This window comes from Amblyomma americanum, chromosome 5, assembly GCF_052857255.1.
Source record: "Amblyomma americanum isolate KBUSLIRL-KWMA chromosome 5, ASM5285725v1, whole genome shotgun sequence".
NCBI lineage: Eukaryota > Metazoa > Arthropoda > Arachnida > Ixodida > Ixodidae > Amblyomma > Amblyomma americanum.
The window spans coordinates 122,095,957-122,115,439 of record NC_135501.1 but is presented as its reverse complement, the minus strand read 5'-3'; the positions used below and the strand labels follow the sequence as shown (position 1 = coordinate 122,115,439).

The 19,483-nt window shown below is 47.2% G+C and overlaps 1 protein-coding gene across 1 annotated transcript in view; it reads left to right on the top strand.

The window, feature by feature from the left end:
• The window catches only part of LOC144132657 (uncharacterized), a 40,830-nt gene that overhangs the window by 20,313 nt on the left and 1,034 nt on the right, over positions 1-19,483 (top strand). The window contains exons 7-9 of the mRNA XM_077665236.1: positions 4,605-4,702; positions 7,168-7,231; positions 9,477-9,647. Coding sequence (XP_077521362.1) covers positions 4,605-4,702; positions 7,168-7,231; positions 9,477-9,647 — 333 coding nt within the window. The remainder of the gene's footprint in view (positions 1-4,604; positions 4,703-7,167; positions 7,232-9,476; positions 9,648-19,483) is intronic.

Sequence of the window (19,483 nt, the reverse complement as noted above, 5' to 3'; positions counted from 1 at the left end):
GATATTTCCTGAGCCGTTCACTACGGCGTCCCTCACAGCCTCAGTCGCTTTTGGGTGTTAAACCCCCCATAACCACCATAAACCTAAACCTTTTCTGCACTGAATCTTAGCCCTTCATAGTTACATGACTTTATTTGTGCTGTTTTTTGTGAACGCGCATGCTCCAGCGCAGTGCCTGTCCCGCAAAATTCATACCGAGGTGGCATCAGGTTCTAGGTCTCAATTTTCATGTGCAGGCGTGGTGCAGCGAGCGAGAATGAAACCCGGCTAGGAGCTACCACTGTCTTGTCACCTGAGGGCCTCTTTCCCATGATGGTTTCCATTTTATTTTTTATGACTAGGCTTCGAAAATGTCGGGTCACGCTTCCTCCTAATTTTTTTTGGCCTCCATGCCTGCACCCCACGTTGGGTCAAGATTCTATCCCGCAAGTCTGTTTTGACTACCTGACAGAAGGGTCATGTAGCCGTGGTGCGCATTACGAAAGATGGCTTCAGTTTGAAGGGAACACTGGAGCAGGCTTTCTCAGACTCGGTCTCAAGAAACCCTTGTGTTCCTTGGATTGCTTTTTGGGTTCCTCTAGCACCCAAGTCTATGTGTGCCTCAGCCCCCACATTTTGTTTACCCACCTTATTGGTGCAAAAACACTAATCTTGTGGTTCTTACCCGAGCAAAATCGTTTAGGATTTGTTTGTCTCCATGTCAGAGAGCAACCTGGGTCGCGCAGAATCCACCGGGAGAAGCACCTGCCATCTCAGGGCAGTAGTGCAACCGCTGCACCACTGCGCCAGGAGTGGTATGAGAATCCCAGGGATCTATGAATGTTAAATAGAGAAAGACCAATTCTAAGTGCACATAGGGATATGCCGTTCTTTTGCTCTGTATACGAAGTTTGTAAGCATTTTATTTTTTGGGGGGGGGGGGGGACTGACTGTTTTATCCTTGCTTATGGCTGACTGTTCTAGTATGTAGCTGGTGATTAGATTAAATCTCTGCATTTTTTGAAGGGCCATGCTCATGCATGTTAGGCAGGAAAGAATGGAAGCCAGGACCTGTGGCGCCTTTCAGAAGCCGTTCGGGTTTCCCAGAGACTAAAAAGACTCGGAACATATGCTGTGGAAATTGGTCAGTGCTTACTTAAGTTTAACAGGCCCCAGAATTGCCATTACACACTACGCCCCAGAGATAGTGCAGGAGTGGAGAAGCTGAGCATACAGTATTATGTGCTTAGTTTTTTTTTTTTTTTGCCGTTTCTATATTTTCTTCACTTGTGCACACAGAAGCATTGCAAAGCTTATCAGTGCTGTAGCCAGTGCCGGCGCCCATTGCTAAGGCCTCTGAAATTCTGCGGTGGAAAATTTAAATTCTGTGGACAAAGAATTAAGAATCCTCGAAATTCCACACGAAGGAAAGACTCGTGAGAGAAATATGCAAGTTTATTTTTTGAGGATCTGCCTTGCTTGCTGCAGAGGACAGTCTTCTAAAATCGAAGGTGTTGGAACTCAGCATCAATTACTGCTTTCCTGTTACCTTAACTTGAAGAGCGGTGCTCATTTGAAACTAGATCTCTATAATGACGAGAGTGATCCCTCCATGCCAGCAAAGTTGACTCCAGCCAACAAAGACAGGATGTCGAAATCTTAACCTTGCCCGTCTTGCTTAGACAGAAACTGTGCAAGGTCTCTGTCACTGGATTTAAGTTCTTAGGCAGTTTTCAGGCACACTTGCCACTTAACAGCCGCAGCGGTGGCCTAGTGGTCTGAGCATCCGCCTCGCATGCAGGAGGTGCGAGGCTCGATCCTCACTGCCGACGGGTACACACGGGTGATACAATGGGTACGTACCAGCTTTCCCCTGCCTGGTGCTCGGCTTCTTTAGGGTGAAATGCTTGGTAAACAAGTCTGACCCCGCCTTGTGCAATGAAACCTACCTTGTGACATGGCACTCTTTGGCCAAAGTTGCCCTTGCGCCATACAAATTTAGCGTCATCATCATCATCATTAAACTGGCATTTCTGTCATTTCTTGACCATGTGACCATGTCCAGAGACATTCGCGAACTCCAACCTTTCTGATAGAAACCTAACCTGGAGCGGTTCTTTCTTCAGCTGTGGTTGGCCTGGATGCTTTGGGGTTTCGTTATAACTGTAGCGATATATTTCTTCTCCCCCTCGTGTTATTTGTGCAAATAAGGTAAATGAATCATCTACCCATTGTTCTGTCCTTCCTACTGATGTCTAACAACAACTGTATCAAAAAATGAGAATTTGGCTGCCAACATGAAATTTCGCAGAAAATGCTTCTATCTAATTTTTCACGGCATCTTGGGAAACTAAGTGCCTTACCCATTGCCATCCAGCACTCAGCACCACGCATCTTGAGTGCGAGTGCTTTTTGTCTGGCAGCAGCAGAGGTTAGCCTGGGTGTCCGCCTCCCCTCCCCAACCCCCCTCCAACGTTGACCACAAAATACACCATCCTAAGACAATATAACTTGGCTGCGGCAATCATAATGGCATTGCAGTCTATTGCCTGAGTGGGATGGTCGTCCAAGCGCAACAGGTGGTTCTTGGCACCTCTAAGAAAGTCTGAAGGCAGTCAAACCATGTGAACTCTACAGTGCAATCCACTTATAAGGATACCCGGTATATCGATATATCGCTTATAACGATCAAATTCTTTAGATTAGTCTATTCTTCCATTGCCCCTATGTAAAAATAAACTATTTATAGCGGCACAGTTATCTGCGAAATAACGGATACAGTTGGATTCTGGCCGCTTGGATGGTGTTTACCATCAAAATTTGTCTGAAAGTTTGATAAAAAATAAAATACTTTGAGCAAATGAGGTAAAAATGCCCCAACGGACCAGCGTGGTGCGAAATCCATGAGGGTGCATCGCGTACACCCTTGGGAACTAAGCGCTATCGTCATCACAATCACTGCAGGGAGGAGCTCGCTTGGCCGCTGCCGCACAACATTCACACAAGCATAGGTTCTGCTCGAAATGGTTGAAATTTTTTCTGAAGTGTTCGCTTTTGTTGCGCATTCCCTCGTTTCATGCTGTCCGCAGCGCAGTCCTTGGCAGCGTGCCAAGATGCTGTGCACCAATAACATCATGGTGCATTTATCTTTTGAAGGGAGTGCGGGAAAGGTTGGTGTGGGGTGCTGGCCAAACTTGGTAGAGCGCCAAGATGCTGTGCTCCCTTCACAGGAGCTGCGGTGGCAATGGCTACATGTTTGAGGTAATACCTACATGCATGGTGTGTTCTTTATGCTTGTTCTTTGCCGGTTCAGATATAACAGTAATTGGTTATAACGATTGGATTTTCCAGTTTCCTCAATATAGTTATAAGTGGATTGCACTTATAGGCACAACTATTGCTTTCACTTCTGTTTGAAAGCACCTCCTGGAAGTAGCCGCAGCGGTGGCTGAGTGGTTATGGCGCTCGGCTGCCGGCCCGAAAGACGCGGGTTCGATCCCAGCCGCGGCGGTCGAATTTCGATGGAGGCGAAATTCTAGAGGCCCGTGTACTGTGCGATGTCAGTGCACGTTAAAGAACCTCAGGTGGTCGAAATTTCCGGAGCCCTTCACTACGGCGTCTCTCATAGCCTGAGTCGCTTTGGGACGTTAAACCCCCATAAACCAAACCAAACCTCCTGGAAGTGTGTGAACAGATTTCTCATGTAAGAACAAGGCTATGTCAGTGCACGTTACAGATCTCCAGGTGGTCGAAATTATTCCGGAGCCCTCCACTACGGACCTCTTCCTTCCTTTCTTCTTTCACTCCCTCCTTTATCCCTTCCTTTATGGCATGGTTCAGGCGTCCAATGATATATGAGACAGATACTGCGCCATTTCCTTTCCACCAAAACCAATTATAAGAGCAAGGCTTACAAAAAGAGAATAAAAAGCACTAAGGTTTTTGCAGGCATCTACAACTACACCATAGGGTTACTGACCTTGGCATTTTTGTTTCGTTATTTTTTTGTTCTCCTTTGAAATGACTGCCTTCGATTGTTTTGAAAAGCTGTGCATATGGAAGAGCTTGCACATGGTAAGCCTCTGGGCTTTCTTAAATCCAGGCTGTTTCTCTAGGCATCGTTGGGGAGGAATGGGGACAGTGTCAGCCTGCACTGCATCTGTATGCTTTGAGCAGGCAAATGGAACTATGGCTGTGGGTTCTGTTCTGTCATCGGAGCACTGCAGATGCCATGTTGTTTTGTAGCTCACTTACCATATTATAGCAAGGACCTCTTTACCAGCAGAAGCACTTGTTTACTTCCAAGAGAACTGCCTGTTATACTGGCGAAGTGTTTTGTTCTGTTAATTACTTGGAGGTTACAACTTTTGTATTTTTTGTAGTAAAAAGCTCTGCTTACGCATGCATCTGACTTTGTTGCTGTTCATGCATGTTCTTGCATACATTAGTAGTTTTAATAAAGTGCATTATGCTTGGCATTCTTTTTTCTGTAATGCTGTGGGGTTCTGTCAAGCTCGCCTGATGGCTTTTTGCTTGGGAGACACTTCAACTCATTCAGTGGAAAACTAATGCACGTGGCAACAGCAACACATGGCTCCCATCTAATCAAATGGCTCCCTTCCCAGGACTGCCAGCTTGGCCAGAGCTGGAACCATGTGGGCCCCAATGCAGCACGCCTGACTGGCGCGAACCGACTCCCGAGCTGGCTGTTCCTGAACTGGAGGTGAGCATGCTGCTAGGAGAGCTGGACCACACATTCTGGAATGGTTGGGAGCCGAAGTTGTGGTGCCCTCAAAGGGGACAGTGACAACAAATGGGAAAGAATGACAAATAAAAGACTGGTGTAGCCAGCATAGGCCGTTTCCACTAGTGTACTACTATGATGCTAGGAGATTGGTTGAATAGGGCAGAAAAGAAGACATTGTGTGCCAAAATTTTAAGGGGAACTTTTGTACCACTCCTTGCTTTTAGCTCCCGTGGTGGCTCATTGGCAGTGGCGCTTGGCTGCTGACCCGAAAGACACGGGTTTGATCCTGTCCGTGGTGGTCGCATTTCGATGGAGGTGAAATGATAGAGGCCGTGTACTGTTGCGATGTCAGTGAACGTTGAAGAACCCAAGGTGCTGGAAATTACCTGGAGCCCTCCACTGCAGCCTCTCTCATAGCCTGAGTCGCTTTGAGGATTTAGCTGTAAAGCCATAACTAAAAGAACTCTCCCTGCTTTTATCGCATGAGGAAGACGAACATATAGGTAAACTAGACGTGGAAAATTTAACAAAGCAAACGTCTCAGTGTCACCACCGACATGTAGAGTTTGAATCGCAGAGTGGCAGTTCGAAAGAGAAAGATGAATTTAACTCCAAGTGGTCTTGGTTATGAAATATTTTTGGTTTATTAAGTTGAAAAGGACCTGGCTATCAGATTTAAGACTCTTACTGAATAATGAACCCGCCTGCTCTTTTTAGCTGAGTGACTTGCCCTGATGGACATATTAAAGCGCATATACAAGGACATATACGCATATACAAGCGCATATACAAGGACATATTAAAGCCTATTAAAGCGCAAGAACTGTGGATGCCTTCTCAGGCGTGCATCCGTTAGGGTGCAGCTAGCAGTGCTATGCCACAATGTGCCGGCCGTCTAGTTTCATTTTCAGAGCTTCGCCACTCGCCCGCGGTGAAGGTGGCTGTCTACTTTGCATATCAGTGAGCCAGCCAAGCCGCACACAGTTTGGTACCATCACCTTGTTTTTCGAAGGTGTCTTGCTGCTCCCTCGCTTACGCGCTTGTCGCCTGCTGTTTGCTGTTTGTGAGGTGATGCCTCCTCACATGCACCGCCACTTGCGACGATGCTTCTCTGCTATCATTTTGGACATTGAAAAAAGCTGTGTAGACACTCACCATTGTGGAGCAGTTCTGATTCTGCCACTTCCGGTAGCGTGCATGAGTTGACACGTTTGGCAGAACTGCGAGAAATCGCTGTTGTCATGCGGTTGCCCAATTTCCCACCAAATGAATTTCGCTTTCATGTAAATGGTTTTGACAGTTCTTGGGGGGTGATTTTGGTAATTCGAAGTTCGGATAATTCTGACGTTTTTTTTTCACTCCCTTGAAGTCCAAATTGATGAGGTTGTACTGTATTTGAACCAATGCGATGTATTGGCTAATGACGGTATATATGACTTATTTAGAGCACACAGTGTATGGTAGAAGACGAGCTTTATGGTCCGTTCGCTTTTTAAAGTATTCCTAAGATTTGCTTGGAGTCTGTGTGACTTTCATGACTTCTAGATGCAAGTCTTGGAATTTTTTTCAAACATACTGTAACATACTTTTCAAGTATTCTTCAAGAAATCCTTTTTTATTTTGTTTATAAATAAACAGGGGAGACACATAGTTGTTTTTTATAAGAGAACAGCATGTTTCAGAAAGAGTTGGAACCCACATGGCTGAGCAGCTGGCTGCAGATTCAGTCTAGGATCATTGGCATAGTTTTCATTGAGTGTCTGAGGGCTGTCCTTTTACAAAAGCCTCCATTCATGCTTGCTTGTTTCCATCTAGGTTTAATAATTGATACGAACATGCACAAGATGGCATTTTTTTAATGCTCTGTCAAGCTGGACCTGTGAATTGAGCAGATCTACAAGGCATGCTACGGTTGCTACGATTGGCCTGATTATGGCTCGGTCAGTGTCACTCTTGAAGATATAATATTCTCTTCAGGTCTCAAGCTTTCCCATGGTATTATGTTCATGCAAATGAGGTATATTAGTCATTTCCTCATTGTTCTGTTGTTCCTACTGATGCCTATAACAATAGCATCAGAAAAGGGAATGTGGCTATTAACACGCAATTCTGCAGAAATGCTTAAATCTGACGTTGTGGCATCGTGGCGGAGCCGTAATCATAAGAGAGCTGTATCAGCACTGTCTTTCAACTGAGGTTCTACTATTATACACACACATTGCACCTACATACAAAAAAAAAGTTACTGCTTCTTTTTGATTTCTTGCGCTTTTCTTGGTGGAAGAGAGAGTATGTGTGTGAGAGACAGAATCTCTGTTGAAAGTCAGGGCTGGTGGTATCTGTTTTGTCGTTTCGTCTTCATTCCTCTAGCTGTTCTATGAAAGAACCATTAGGACTTGCTCAACTTTGTTTAACATTTGCACAACGTTTCATGCTTGCAGGATGAAGATTCCGACCCTGCCGATTTATCAGACATCGAGACTATGCACCCCTGCAGTGATGATGGTAAACACAACTGTGGCTATCCTTCTCAAGTCCGTGCTTGCCGCTGAACCTGCGCACGTATAATCATGGTCTGCCGCTGCCTCCAATGTAGCTGTTCATCATACCATGCTTATAAGGAGCAGGCAAATTACAAGTCGACACCAGTAACTTGAGCAATGTTTCACAGCCCACTATGTGCCTAGTTGCAGAGTACGGCTTATTGCATAGCGGGAGCTGAAGGCTCTTGAGGCCTGGTTGTGAAGTGCGAATATCTGCAATGTATGCATCAATGGCTTGCCCACTGGCTCAGGGTGGTACCTGCGTTTTTAAACGTGACCCAGCATTGCTGAGGAAGCCGGTAGTCTCGCTTGTACCACTGAAGGGATATTCACGGTCTGAGAATCAGCGTGGCTTTTACAGCACATTTACAATTACAGCTTCCAGCTGGCTTCCAACCAGGAGGTGGTGTTTTCTTCTGGGGAGTTCATTTCACTACTTCGGAATCCTGTGTTGCAAAGCGTTGCCTAGAAGCAGGCAACTTTTCGCTGCTCTGTTCCACAGGCGAACAAAGTTTCACACAAGTTCCTAGCGGCAGTTTTTTCACACCATTCCCAAACACCCTAGATGGATGATATGGATACTACATCACTGGCAGCGAAGGCTGCCAGATGTGCAGCTGTTTCTGGCTATTTCAGACTGCTGCTTTGGTCATGCAGCTCACAAAAGATGTTTTACCGTGACTGTAAATGCTGAGGTTTGTGAAGTTTCTTCAGATGGCACAGCGGGACAAAATACACATGTAATAGTAATTTTACTGCCAACTTTTCACATTAATCTCGTCCCCATATGCCATTCACGCTTCTTCGAGGGGGAGTTTAGAGGGAGGTCCCTCAAGGAGCACCAGAGGCAACGTCAAGTGGAGTCCTTGAATCCCAACCATCCCTCGCATGGAGGAACGGCTTTCTTCCACTCGGTGGGGTTGAGGCAAAGCGTTGAGTTAACACGTTTCTGAATTCATTGGTTTGTCAGTAGCTGTCGCAAAATCTTTGCAGTGTTGCATAACTTCTTTCCTCGACTTTTGTGGGAGCTGGTATGTGCTTAATACGTCACACTGCCACCGTGCCAGTCTCTTTGATATAGGTACAATGCCACCAGGCTGACTTCTTTGTTTTAATGCGGCTTTGACTGCCTTAGGCAGAGATGTGTCAAGCTTGCTTTTGATTCTAAAGTTAGCTTTGAAATCTGCAGAGTGCAGCCTTTTAAGGACATTACAGTTACAAATTGTTTGCGGTTGTATGTGTCAGCAGAGTGGTTGTTGTGTGGTTGTTGTAATGAGTGTTAGTCCAATGTGTTCTATGAGAATCTCCCAAAGTAAAGTAAATACGATTTCAACACAAGCCTTCTGGAGGCATTTTTCTCCCAAATGTACATAGAGTGGCAGTATTTTGTGCAGGACCCACAAAACCCTAAGCAAATTCTAGAACACCCAAGAGCTATTTCTAGGCGTTTATGGTCAAATGCCTAATGCTCTAGGCGCAGTCCAGAAATAGAGATGGAGAGTGCGTCGAAGTGATATTTTCAGCACTCTGCTGCACGCGTAGAGGGGGCACCTTTGGTGTGCTTCTTGTGCAGACCGCAAGCCATTATCCCTTAAGTGAAGAGTATACAACAGCTGTATCTTACTGTGCTCACCTACGGGGCAGAAAAGGGTACAGCTTAAGTTAAGGACAACGCAGCGATCTATAGAAAGAAAAATTATAGGTGTAATTTTGAGACCGGAAGCGGGCAGAGTGGGTGAGGGAACTAACACGGGTTAATGACATCTATAGTCGAAATCAAGAGGACGAAATGGTCTTCGGCAGGGCATATAATGCGAATATAATGCATAGATGGTGACTGCGGGAGAGAATGTGTGCTATTATAAGAGACTGTGCGCTTAGCGGGTAGATGCGGCATTGTTAATATCGAAGGGACGCTGCGGTGGAGCAATTGCCGGCAGATAAAGCAAGGCTAACCCCACCTGTAGCATTCAACACCTCAACCTCAAGGCAAGATAACCTCTGGTCCTTAAAGGTAACGAAGTGGATTCCAAGAGAAGGCAAGCATAGCAGACGACGGCAGAAGGTTAGGTGGGCGGACGACATTAGGAAGTTTGCAGGCATAGGGTGGGCGCAGCTGGCGAAAGACGGGGTTAACTGGAGAGACATGGGAGATGCCTTTGCCCTGCAGTGGGCATAGTCAGGCTCATTATGATGCTGATGTGCAGAGCACCTGTACGAGCTGCCTGAAGAGTTCCAGCTGGACGACAAACTCCTAGACGTGCTGAGAGATGTGCGCGGTGTTGGCTGGCACCAGAAGCAGGGTGTGCCCGTCCGCATGCCGTCGACTCCCCCAGAATTTGCTCCACTGCCTGCCCTGGAAGTGGGATGCCTGCATGGTGAGTAGCACATCACCGCCTGTGCATTCAGCAAGCATACAGTAGAATTTCGTTGATGCGTTTGCTGTTAATATGCTCAAAATCATGCACAATGAAAGACCTCATAGTTTTTATTCCAGATAATACGTTCCTGGTTAACATGAGTGCCAGGGTGCTGTGTTTAAATTGACGAATTCTAGACATATAATACGTTTTGCAACCAACTGCACCTGTGCGAACGTACGAGTTTGTTGAACTTGGACACTTCAGACATGGAGAGCTAGAGTGCAGCGGTAGTCATCCACTGTGGTGGCTTCTCTGCAGTGCGTGATGCAAAAGGTTGAAGCATCTTGCGATAAACGTACCGGTGGGCCTTTACCGTTGAGATGTCACATGAAGAGTAGAAACTAGTGGCTTCTTCACAGTGCCTCAGGGCAGTGGAGTGAGCGGGCCGGATTTGTGGAATGCAGAGTGAATGAAGAGAACACAGACATTCGGCACCTGTGGCGGCTTCTCTGCACGGCATCGGAGCAAGGGGGCGAAGCATGTATAAACTTTGAGGAGATAAACTTTGTCGACGGATCAGATGTGTTGAGGAGTTTATCCCCTGTGAAGAGCAACAAAAATGCAGATTGAATTCTGTGAACACTGGAGCTAGCTGTTCAGCCCTTATGCCCAGAGACGGTGCTATATTTGTAGTGGGGTGGCACGTAAGCGGGGGACGAGTGCAGTTACCTTTCTGCGTGTTTCCCCATAAAGATTGGCATGAGCTGTGACAGAGTGCATGAACTAAGGCATTTGAGTGCCACTTGTTTGCGAATAAAATCACCTTTCCTAGGACTGAGTAATGATGTGCCTGCATATATTTTGGGGCGGTGGCCGCCACCCCTCGCCTCTCCTTTGAGCTGTCAAGGCCTGTGCCAACAATTGGGCAATTTTATAATGTCTAGTTGTCAGTAAACGCCTTTATACTTCATCCCAGAGTTTCATTTATCAAAGTTAGGCAGTTTCATTGACATGTTTTCTCTGCATTTTGTCAAAAATGTAATAATGAAATTATGTATTTATTAAAGACAATGACTAGCAAGCTATGGCGAGATGGTGTCTATGGCGGTGCTCACATCAACCTTCCACTTCATTCACGCGTACTTCTCTGGGTTCACACGTATTTCTCTGGGTCTACGTCTATACACGATTCAAGTTGCATGCATGTTCAGAACAAAATTCAGTATGGCAGATGCTCGAGTGATTTGTTGAAAAACATTCTTAGTGAGGTGTTGGGCCAGGTTTCTTTTCCTGCTGCTTTGTTTCCTTCAACATTTTTTCTTCAATCGTAAAAATGCGCCAACGCATGGTGCATATCTGTATTTCTATTTGCTGCAGGGTATGTGGGCAGTTAAAGAAGGTCGGGCTGCTGTTATGTATACTTTTCCTCTGTTTTCCGCACCACTTTTCCATGCACATTTCTAATGTAGTGCTACTAAAGCACAGGTCACGACCACAGTGCTACAGCACACAGACTCATGAAGCAAACATGCAGAACTGCAAAGTAGAATCGTGTTACTACTCCTGACTACTGAGACACCATAACCTCTATTCACTTGCTCTTGATGTACAGACTTTGTCAAAAATATACAGCCCAAGGGGTTTGCTTCCAAGCCGTGTAGCAGGGCTGTTTAGCACATTTGAGTCCTACGCTTGGAAGGGCCAAGGACTTAAAGGGGCACTGAGGAGAAATTGAAGTTGGCTTGTATCGATAGAATACCAGCTCCTGATCACAAAAACGCCACTCTTACTGAAAACAAAGCACTTGTAAAGTAGAAAATAGCAAGAACCAAAGTACAGGTATCGCCGCCACAGGCCAATCTCGAAAGTGCAAGCATGGTGACGCCATAGGACAAGAGAGGCCACCTTGGAGGAATTTTCCTTACTTCATGGAGTCACGAATCTCTGAGACTGACAGAGGAAGGTTGCGTCGTTCAATATTGAAGTAAGTTTTGTTTTGAAACCGACAGTGCACTTTTATCACACAAGGAAGACAGACAAAAGACAAACCTGAACTTAGGAAGGAGAGAAAACCGATGCTTGGTGGCTCCACAGGCGGCTAGGAGAGTCGATTTTTTATGGCGCTTCGCGTCTATGAGCTTTGCGTGCCCCGTGGTTTTGTTTTTGAGGCACCTCGATTTACAAGCGCCGGACAGCAGAGGAACTCCAAGTGCCGCTTCAAGTGCTAGTTAACCTTTGAAGGAGCTTGGCATATGATTGCCACGGTCGATGAAAAACCATGATGGCACGATGTTCGGTGATCGTACAAGGCAGCACTTGTGTATTCGCATGCTCGCCCGGCAAAACATTCCCGGTTGTGCCAGTCAACTTCGAACTATTTAACGGAAATCGTTTATTAGAGACGGGAGATAAGGTACAAGGCAGTTCAGAAAAATTCCTGATGGCCTAGCTCTGTTAGGCCAGGATATACCTAGCGAAAGTGCGGAGATTTCTGCATCAGAAGAGTGCATTCACTAGATGCGCCTTTATTGATGGTTGTAATTTGAGCCGTTGTGGCGGAGTGGTAGCGTCTCCGCCTCAAACGCCAAAGGCCCTGGTTCAATTCCGAACCTCGGCACAGGATTTCTTTTTTTTATTCAGTGAGTGAGTGGGCGGGCGGGTCTCAGTGGCTCTCATAGATGCCGCCACTGAATACATTTGTTAGCGGTTAAGCGCAGGCTCTGTTAAGGCACGTTGTACTCCGGCGTAACGCGCGCGCGCGCTGCACGGTGACGTCACATTGGCCAAAGCGAGACCCTCTATACTCCCACTGCGCTTGACCGCCGACGCCTTCGGCGGCTTCGGCGCACTCTGACCGCATTGCACTGGTGGGGAGACATGGAGCATGTCTCTATTTCGCGCCGAGTGCGCCAGCCGCCGCCGGCCCAGCCAGACTGATTCGGCTCTGCAGCGAGGTGCGCGTTGTGACGTAATCAATTAGCTTCGGCAGTTGGGCGGAGCTGTTCTTTTCGAGCTCGGCTAATTTAATCCATTCACAGTACATATCTGCTGAAGGTACATGCAAGAGGGCGAGAGAGCTCGATCCAGTGGACCCGTTGGATCTAGCGGAAGCCGTGGAAGCGTCGTGCGCCGGCTTTAGTTTCAAGCCGCCAACTTTAAACGCGACCGCCCTTGAGCACCCATCCATTTTTTGTGGCAAAAAAATAAATAAATAACTTGGCCCTTGCAACCAAGGGAGACCTCGATGCCGCCTGCTGCGCCGTGCAACCGCGCCATTCAAGGAATCGCAATCCGTTGGCCCCAAAGCCACGTCCAGCCTCCGATGGGCGCAAGGCGCCGACCTTGTCCTGGCCCCTCGCGACTCCCCGCATTGGGGTTATGATATTTAGTTTGCAACGGCTGCTCACTAAGGAAGGGGGAAATGACCTGCCGGTGCCTAACCTAACCGTGCTCCCTCAAAAGCATCGCAATCTCTGTGGGGCTGAGGTCGCTGAAATGCAGGCCGGAGTTTTTGCGAGAACTACGTCGTCGGGTTCGGGAACATGATCCATCGTAACACTGGCAAGACGCCGGTGCAACCGTAAACGAAGCGACGGTAGCGACCCCCGATAGATTCCTTCAACGTGCGGCGGCGGTAGCTTTCATTTCGGCAGCTGCTAGACCGCATCGCTAGCCGCCAGAAATCACGGAGTCTCTGTTTAAGTCACGTTTCACATCACTCCGTCCTGTGACGTCATAAGAGTTCTCCGTGACGTCATGAGAGTTCTCCGTGACATCATAAGAGTTCTCCGTGACGTCATAAGAGTTGTCGAGTTTGAATCAGAGGGTCGGGAAAAACTTTTTCAACTTCGAATCCAAATTTCTTTGAAATAAATGTATCTTTCGCCCCCGGACAAGCGGCAACATAGCCATGAAATGCCGAACTATCAGATTTTGCTAACAAAAAAATTTGATAGGGTTCTCCTCAGTGTCCCTTTAAATTCATCCTGCCTTCGTGAGATTTAGGTCCCTGAGCATGCAGCCACACTGCAGGGCTCAGAAGCAGACCCCTTGGGCTGTGTACGTTTGACAAAGACTACCTATGAATGACAGGAATGGGTGTCTGAACGTCTTCTGCAAAATGAAAACTGAACAAAAACAAACACAGCTACAGGTGCGGTCTTTGCCAGAACTAGCCAGGCTGCTGTGAGCACATAAAAAAAAAATCATTTTCTTGGCAGTGCAAGTCTCATGTTCACCTAAACCATTGCCACCCTCTGATAGCATCAGAAGCAATCAGAACGCCCGGGTTCATTTTGGGAAGGGTAGTATGTGTAGAGTGGTCTCGTACAGTTAGGGCAGCGAGTTTTGTTGTGGCAAAATACAAAAATTTGTATGCTGATATTTTGGTGCAAATCGAAGAGCCCTAGATGTTATATATAATCTAGGTGTCTCCATTATTGCATCCTTCACTGCGCTTTTTCTTTTACTGTAGACACAAGCATGTCATGTGCACATAGTCATATTTTCAACATTTATTTATTTTGGAACAACCTCAAAGGCCCAAGGTATGAGGTATCTGTGTAGCATGATATTAACAAGCATGTTGTACACTTTTCTCTTGAGGGAAATTGGTAAACTGCCACTCATGATCTTAGAGAACCTGCCGTATGCGCTCCACGCCTTCCTTATCCTTCTAGTTATTTCCCTCTCATGATCCGGATCAGCTGTCACTACCTGCCCTAAGTAGACGTATTCATTTACCACTTCCAGCACCTCGCTACGAATTGTGAACTGGTGTTCCCTTGCTAGACAGCTAAACAGTACTTTGTTTTTCGGCATGTTAATATTTAGACTTAGTCATCTGCTCTCCTTGTCTAACTCATTGATCATGATTTGCAGTTCACCTCTTGAGAGACTCAGCAAGGCAATGTCATCAGCGAATCGCAGATTATTTGTTCATTCTCCATTAACTCTTACCCCTAGCTGTTCCCAATTCAGGCCTCAGAATACCTCATGTAAACAGGCGGTGAATAGCATTGGCGGGATCGTGTCTCCTTCCCTGAAGCCCTTCCTTATTGTAATTTTATTGCTGACTTTATGGAGGACTATAGTAGCTGTGCGGTTGCTATAGATATCTTCCGGTATTTTCGCATAAGGTTATTCTACACACTGATTCCGCAATGTCTGTAGGACTACTCAGGTTTTCACTGAGTCTAATGCTTTCTCATAATCAATGAAGGCTATATATAGGGGTTGGTTATATTCTGCGCATTTCTCTGTCACCTGATTGATAGTGTTAATACGATCTCTTGCAGAATATCCTTTATAAAAGCCTGCCTGATCATTTGGTTGATTAAATTCTAAGGTTGCCATGACTCTATTAGCGATTACCTTAGTAAATACCTTGTAGACAACAGATAGTAAGCTGATCGGCCTGTAATTTTTCAAGTCCTTGGCGTCTCCTTTCTTATGAATTAAGCTTATATTTGCGTTCTTCCAAGCTTCTGCTAAGGTCGAGGTCATAAGGCGTTGCGTATACAGGGTGGCTAGTTTTCCTAGTCTTTCAACAGATCTGTTTTTACCTGATCTTCACCAGCTGTTTTTCCCCTTTCCATTGCTCCTAAGGCTTTCTTTATTTTCTCTTTCAGTGCTGGCGGGATGACTCATTGCTGTGTGCTACAACTCTTCGGCTACTTTAACTATCTTATCCATATTGCTAATGACATTGCCCTCCTTGTCTCTTAACGCATACATCTGGTTTTTCCCTATGCCTAGTTTCCTCTTCACCGCTTTTAGGTTACCTGCGTTCTTTGGGGCATGCTCGATTCTCTCCATATTAAGCTTCCTTATGTCGGATCCCTTGCGCTTACCGTATTTACTCGAATCTAGGCCGGCCACGATTCTAAGCCGAGACCCGAAAGTTGAAGGCCACAGAAAAAAAAAAACTTACCTCGATTGTAGGCCGGCCGAAAAAACAACACTGTTTATACCTCATTATCACAATTATTTTTATGACGCGACACGACTGTTCTTACGTCGCCGCGCACGTGAAAGTGCGTGGCGCGAAACGACTGCACCATGTGTCTGCGCATAGGCGACTTGGTGTAGAGAGGAACTCGAGTGAGACACAGCGGGAAGCATCGTGCCTGCATGCTCTGCCGAAGCGTGATTGATGGCCCCGAGAGGGACCGTTGAAAAAAAAAAGCTGCCAAAGGAGCTTTGAGAGAAGAGGAGGAGGAGAGGCGGTGTTGGGCGAGGAGACATATGCAACGCCAGCCCGGGATCAGCCCCCGCTCATTCGTCATCATCATCGCTGACTTCTTTATCGCTGGCCTCCTCGAACAGTGCACTATCTTCACTGCCATCAAGTGCATTAGAGATGCAGCACTTGCGGAATGAGCGTGCAACCAAGCTTTCTGGGATGTCATCCCAGGCTGCAGCTATCCAAGTGGCTACAACTCCCAGTGAGGCGCGCTTTATTCGGCCTGTTGGTGTAAGCTCGCGCCGCTCTTCACTAAGCCAGTCCACGTAGTACTTGCGCAGCCGATCCTTGAAAGGCTTATTGAGGCACACATCAAGAGGCTGCAGCTGGCCTGTCATGCCGCCGGGTATGATGGCGATGTCGGTACCGGCTTCGGAAAGCGCAGCTTTTACGCCGTCAGTGAGGTGTCCACGGTAAGAGTCCAGGACGAGGAGGGAACGTTTGGCCAAGAGGGCCCCTGGACGCCGCTGCCAAACCATTCTGATCCACTGCTCAACCATATCGCTCGCCATCCATCCATTTTCGTTGGTGCGGACGATCACATTTCTTGGAAACACTTCCCGAACTGGTAGAGTCTTCCTCTTAAAAATTATATACGCCGGCAGCTTGTGGCCATCCGCCGTGCAGGCTAGCATTACAGTCATGCGCTGCTTTTCGTATCCGGCCGAGCGCACTTTCACTTCCTTGGCACCTTTTTCGTTCACGGTGCACGCCACTGGCATGTCAAACCATACCGGCGTCTGGTCAGCGTTTCCCATTTGTCCTGCGGCGTAGCCGTGCTCCATCCTCTTCCTTATTACGAATCGCTGAAATGAGATCAGCTTCTCTTCGAAGTCGCCCGGCAGCTTTTGACAAATGGACGTGCGACGTCGGAGGCTGAAGCCAAAGCGCTTCATGAACTTCTGCAACCAGCCCCGGCTGGCTTTGAACAGTTCCCGGGGGACGCCTCGCTCTCTCGCCAGCTCTCTTGCTTTGGCTTGCAGCACTTCCGTGGTCACTGGAAGTGCCGCTGACCTCTGCGTCTCCACAAACTCGGCCAGAGCTACCTCCACTTCTGGATGGCGGCCTTTCTTGGGGCCCGTGAAAGCCGTTCTCGTTGCCGCGCAAGCAAAAATTTCGTTACGCTGCCCCCTCCAATGGCAAACATTCTTCTCATCCACGCCGAAGTCCCGCCCGGCTTGAAGATTTGACGACTGCTCTGCAGCGACTATAACTTTCCGCTTGAAGGCGGCACTATAATGGCACCGCCTGTTTGGTGCCATGGTGTTGGTGATAAAAACTACGCACGAAAACTTCACTGCTGCGAATGTGCTCACGCCACCGCACGAAAACAGAACAAGGCCAAAATGGCAGCCAGTGCTCATGTGTGCTTTGATCAGTATCGGCTACGGATAGCAACGGCTACGGATAGCAACGGCTACGGATAGCAACGGCTACAGTGCTGTCTTTCGTTGGCGTTTTGTGGGGGCGCCACCTGCGTGCTACATTTATTCGTATTTTACGAATACGAAACCTCGAAACGAGATCCTCGAATCTAAGCCGACATAAGAGTTCTACATCTCGTTTTTTTGAAAAAACTATCGGCCTAGATTCGAATAAATACGGTATTTATTTTGCGTCTTTATTCACGGTTAAACCTTGGGTCGTCGTGACGGAGTGGTAGCGTCGCCGCCTCAAATGCCAAAGGCCCTGGTTCGATTCCCAGCCTCGACACAGGGTTTTTATTCAGTGAGTGTGCAGGGGGTTGGCAACTCTGTTGGTCACGTGACCAGTCACATGGCTGGTCCTGTGGTGCGGTTCCCAGAGGATGCACAGACCGGCGAGTCGCGCGCGGCGGCTCCGGCGCGCCAGTTGTGCGCTTTGTGACGTGACTGCTCCTCGCACATGCACAGTACAACTCTCCAGGAGCCACGTGAAACTGGTCAACCGCAGCCTGTGTAGCTTACGCTACAAAAAAAAACTTTCCCAGCAAGAACACTTTTCACTCGGAGGTCAGCATTTTTGTACTACCATAAATTGTAGCAAAAGTGGCAGCAACTGGCACAAATAACACTGCTCGGGTCACATCGAAACTGACAATTCAAAACTAAGTCAGCTTTTTCACAGGGATGTTTCCCAACCAAAATGGTGTTGCTAATAGAATGCCCTGCATTCTGTGCACAAGGTGCGGACCACCTGCCTGCAACTTTTGGAGGTTGTGACAGAGGGTGACAGGTGGTTCTTTCTCCACTCTCCCCTATCTGTGCAGAGCAGTGGGTGCAAACTGAGTGTGCGAACCATACTTTGGTTGGAGAGCATCCTCATGACAAAAACTGACTTAAACAACCTTTCTAGTTATAAATTCTGTGCTGTGAACTTGGTGCACACTAAGCATTTCTTGCTTTTTGAGCTGTGGAGTGCAAACTGAGTGTGCGAACCATACTTTGGTTGGAGAGCATCCTCATGACAAAAACTGACTTAAACAACCTTTCTAGTTATAAATTCTGTGCTGTGAACTTGGTGCACACTAAGCATTCCTTGCTTTTTGAGCTGTGGAGTGCAAACTGAGTGTGCGAACCATACTTTGGTTGGAGAGCATCCTCATGACAAAAACTGACTTAAACAACCTTTCTAGTTATAAATTCTGTGCTGTGAACTTGGTGCACACTAAGCATTCCTTGCTTTTTGAGCTGTGGAGTGCAAACTGAGTGTGCGAACCATACTTTGGTTGGAGAGCATCCTCATGACAAAAACTGACTTAAACAACCTTTCTAGTTATAAATTCTGTGCTGTGAACTTGGTGCACACTAAGCATTCCTTGCTTTTTGAGCTGTGGAGTGCAAACTGAGTGTGCGAACCATACTTTGGTTGGAGAGCATCCTCATGACAAAAACTGACTTAAACAACCTTTCTAGTTATAAATTCTGTGCTGTGAACTTGGTGCACACTAAGCATTCCTTGCTTTTTGAGCTGTGGAGTGCAAACTGAGTGTGCGAACCATACTTTGGTTGGAGAGCATCCTCATGACAAAAACTGACTTAAACAACCTTTCTAGTTATAAATTCTGTGCTGTGAACTTGGTGCACACTAAGCATTCCTTGCTTTTTGAGCTGTACTCCACACTCTTTGCCAGCTGCTTCAGCAAATGCTTTGTAGCGAGAGCTACACCACGCCAGCTCTTCGAACTTTCACCGTGGCACCCCTTGAGCTCTGTGGCGATGCCGTGATTTTGAGCTGGCCGGTCACGTGGTGCGGAGCAGCTGCTGCTGGCGGTGAAACCGAGCTGCAACAGCTGTACGCAGTGTCGAGTGGGGGGGAATGGAGAGGTGTCGCAGCTGTATAGGTAGGCGGCTTGGCGGAGCCACTGGGAGCAAAGATGGAGGAGCGTAGCCAAACAGATGTATCTCTCGCGTCAAGGTTTAACCGCAGCTAAACCACAGCCAATTTTTTTGCTGCGTGCCCAACTACGAAATGACTCACTGAGACTTTATAGCACTGTTTCGATCTGGGATTTTGTAGACTGTCTAACCTCCGGTACTGGTACTACCTTTCGACGGGTACTGATCAACTTTCATGTTTTCGAGCTCCCAGCTATGCAATTTTAGTCACACCCTGTTGATACAGCGCT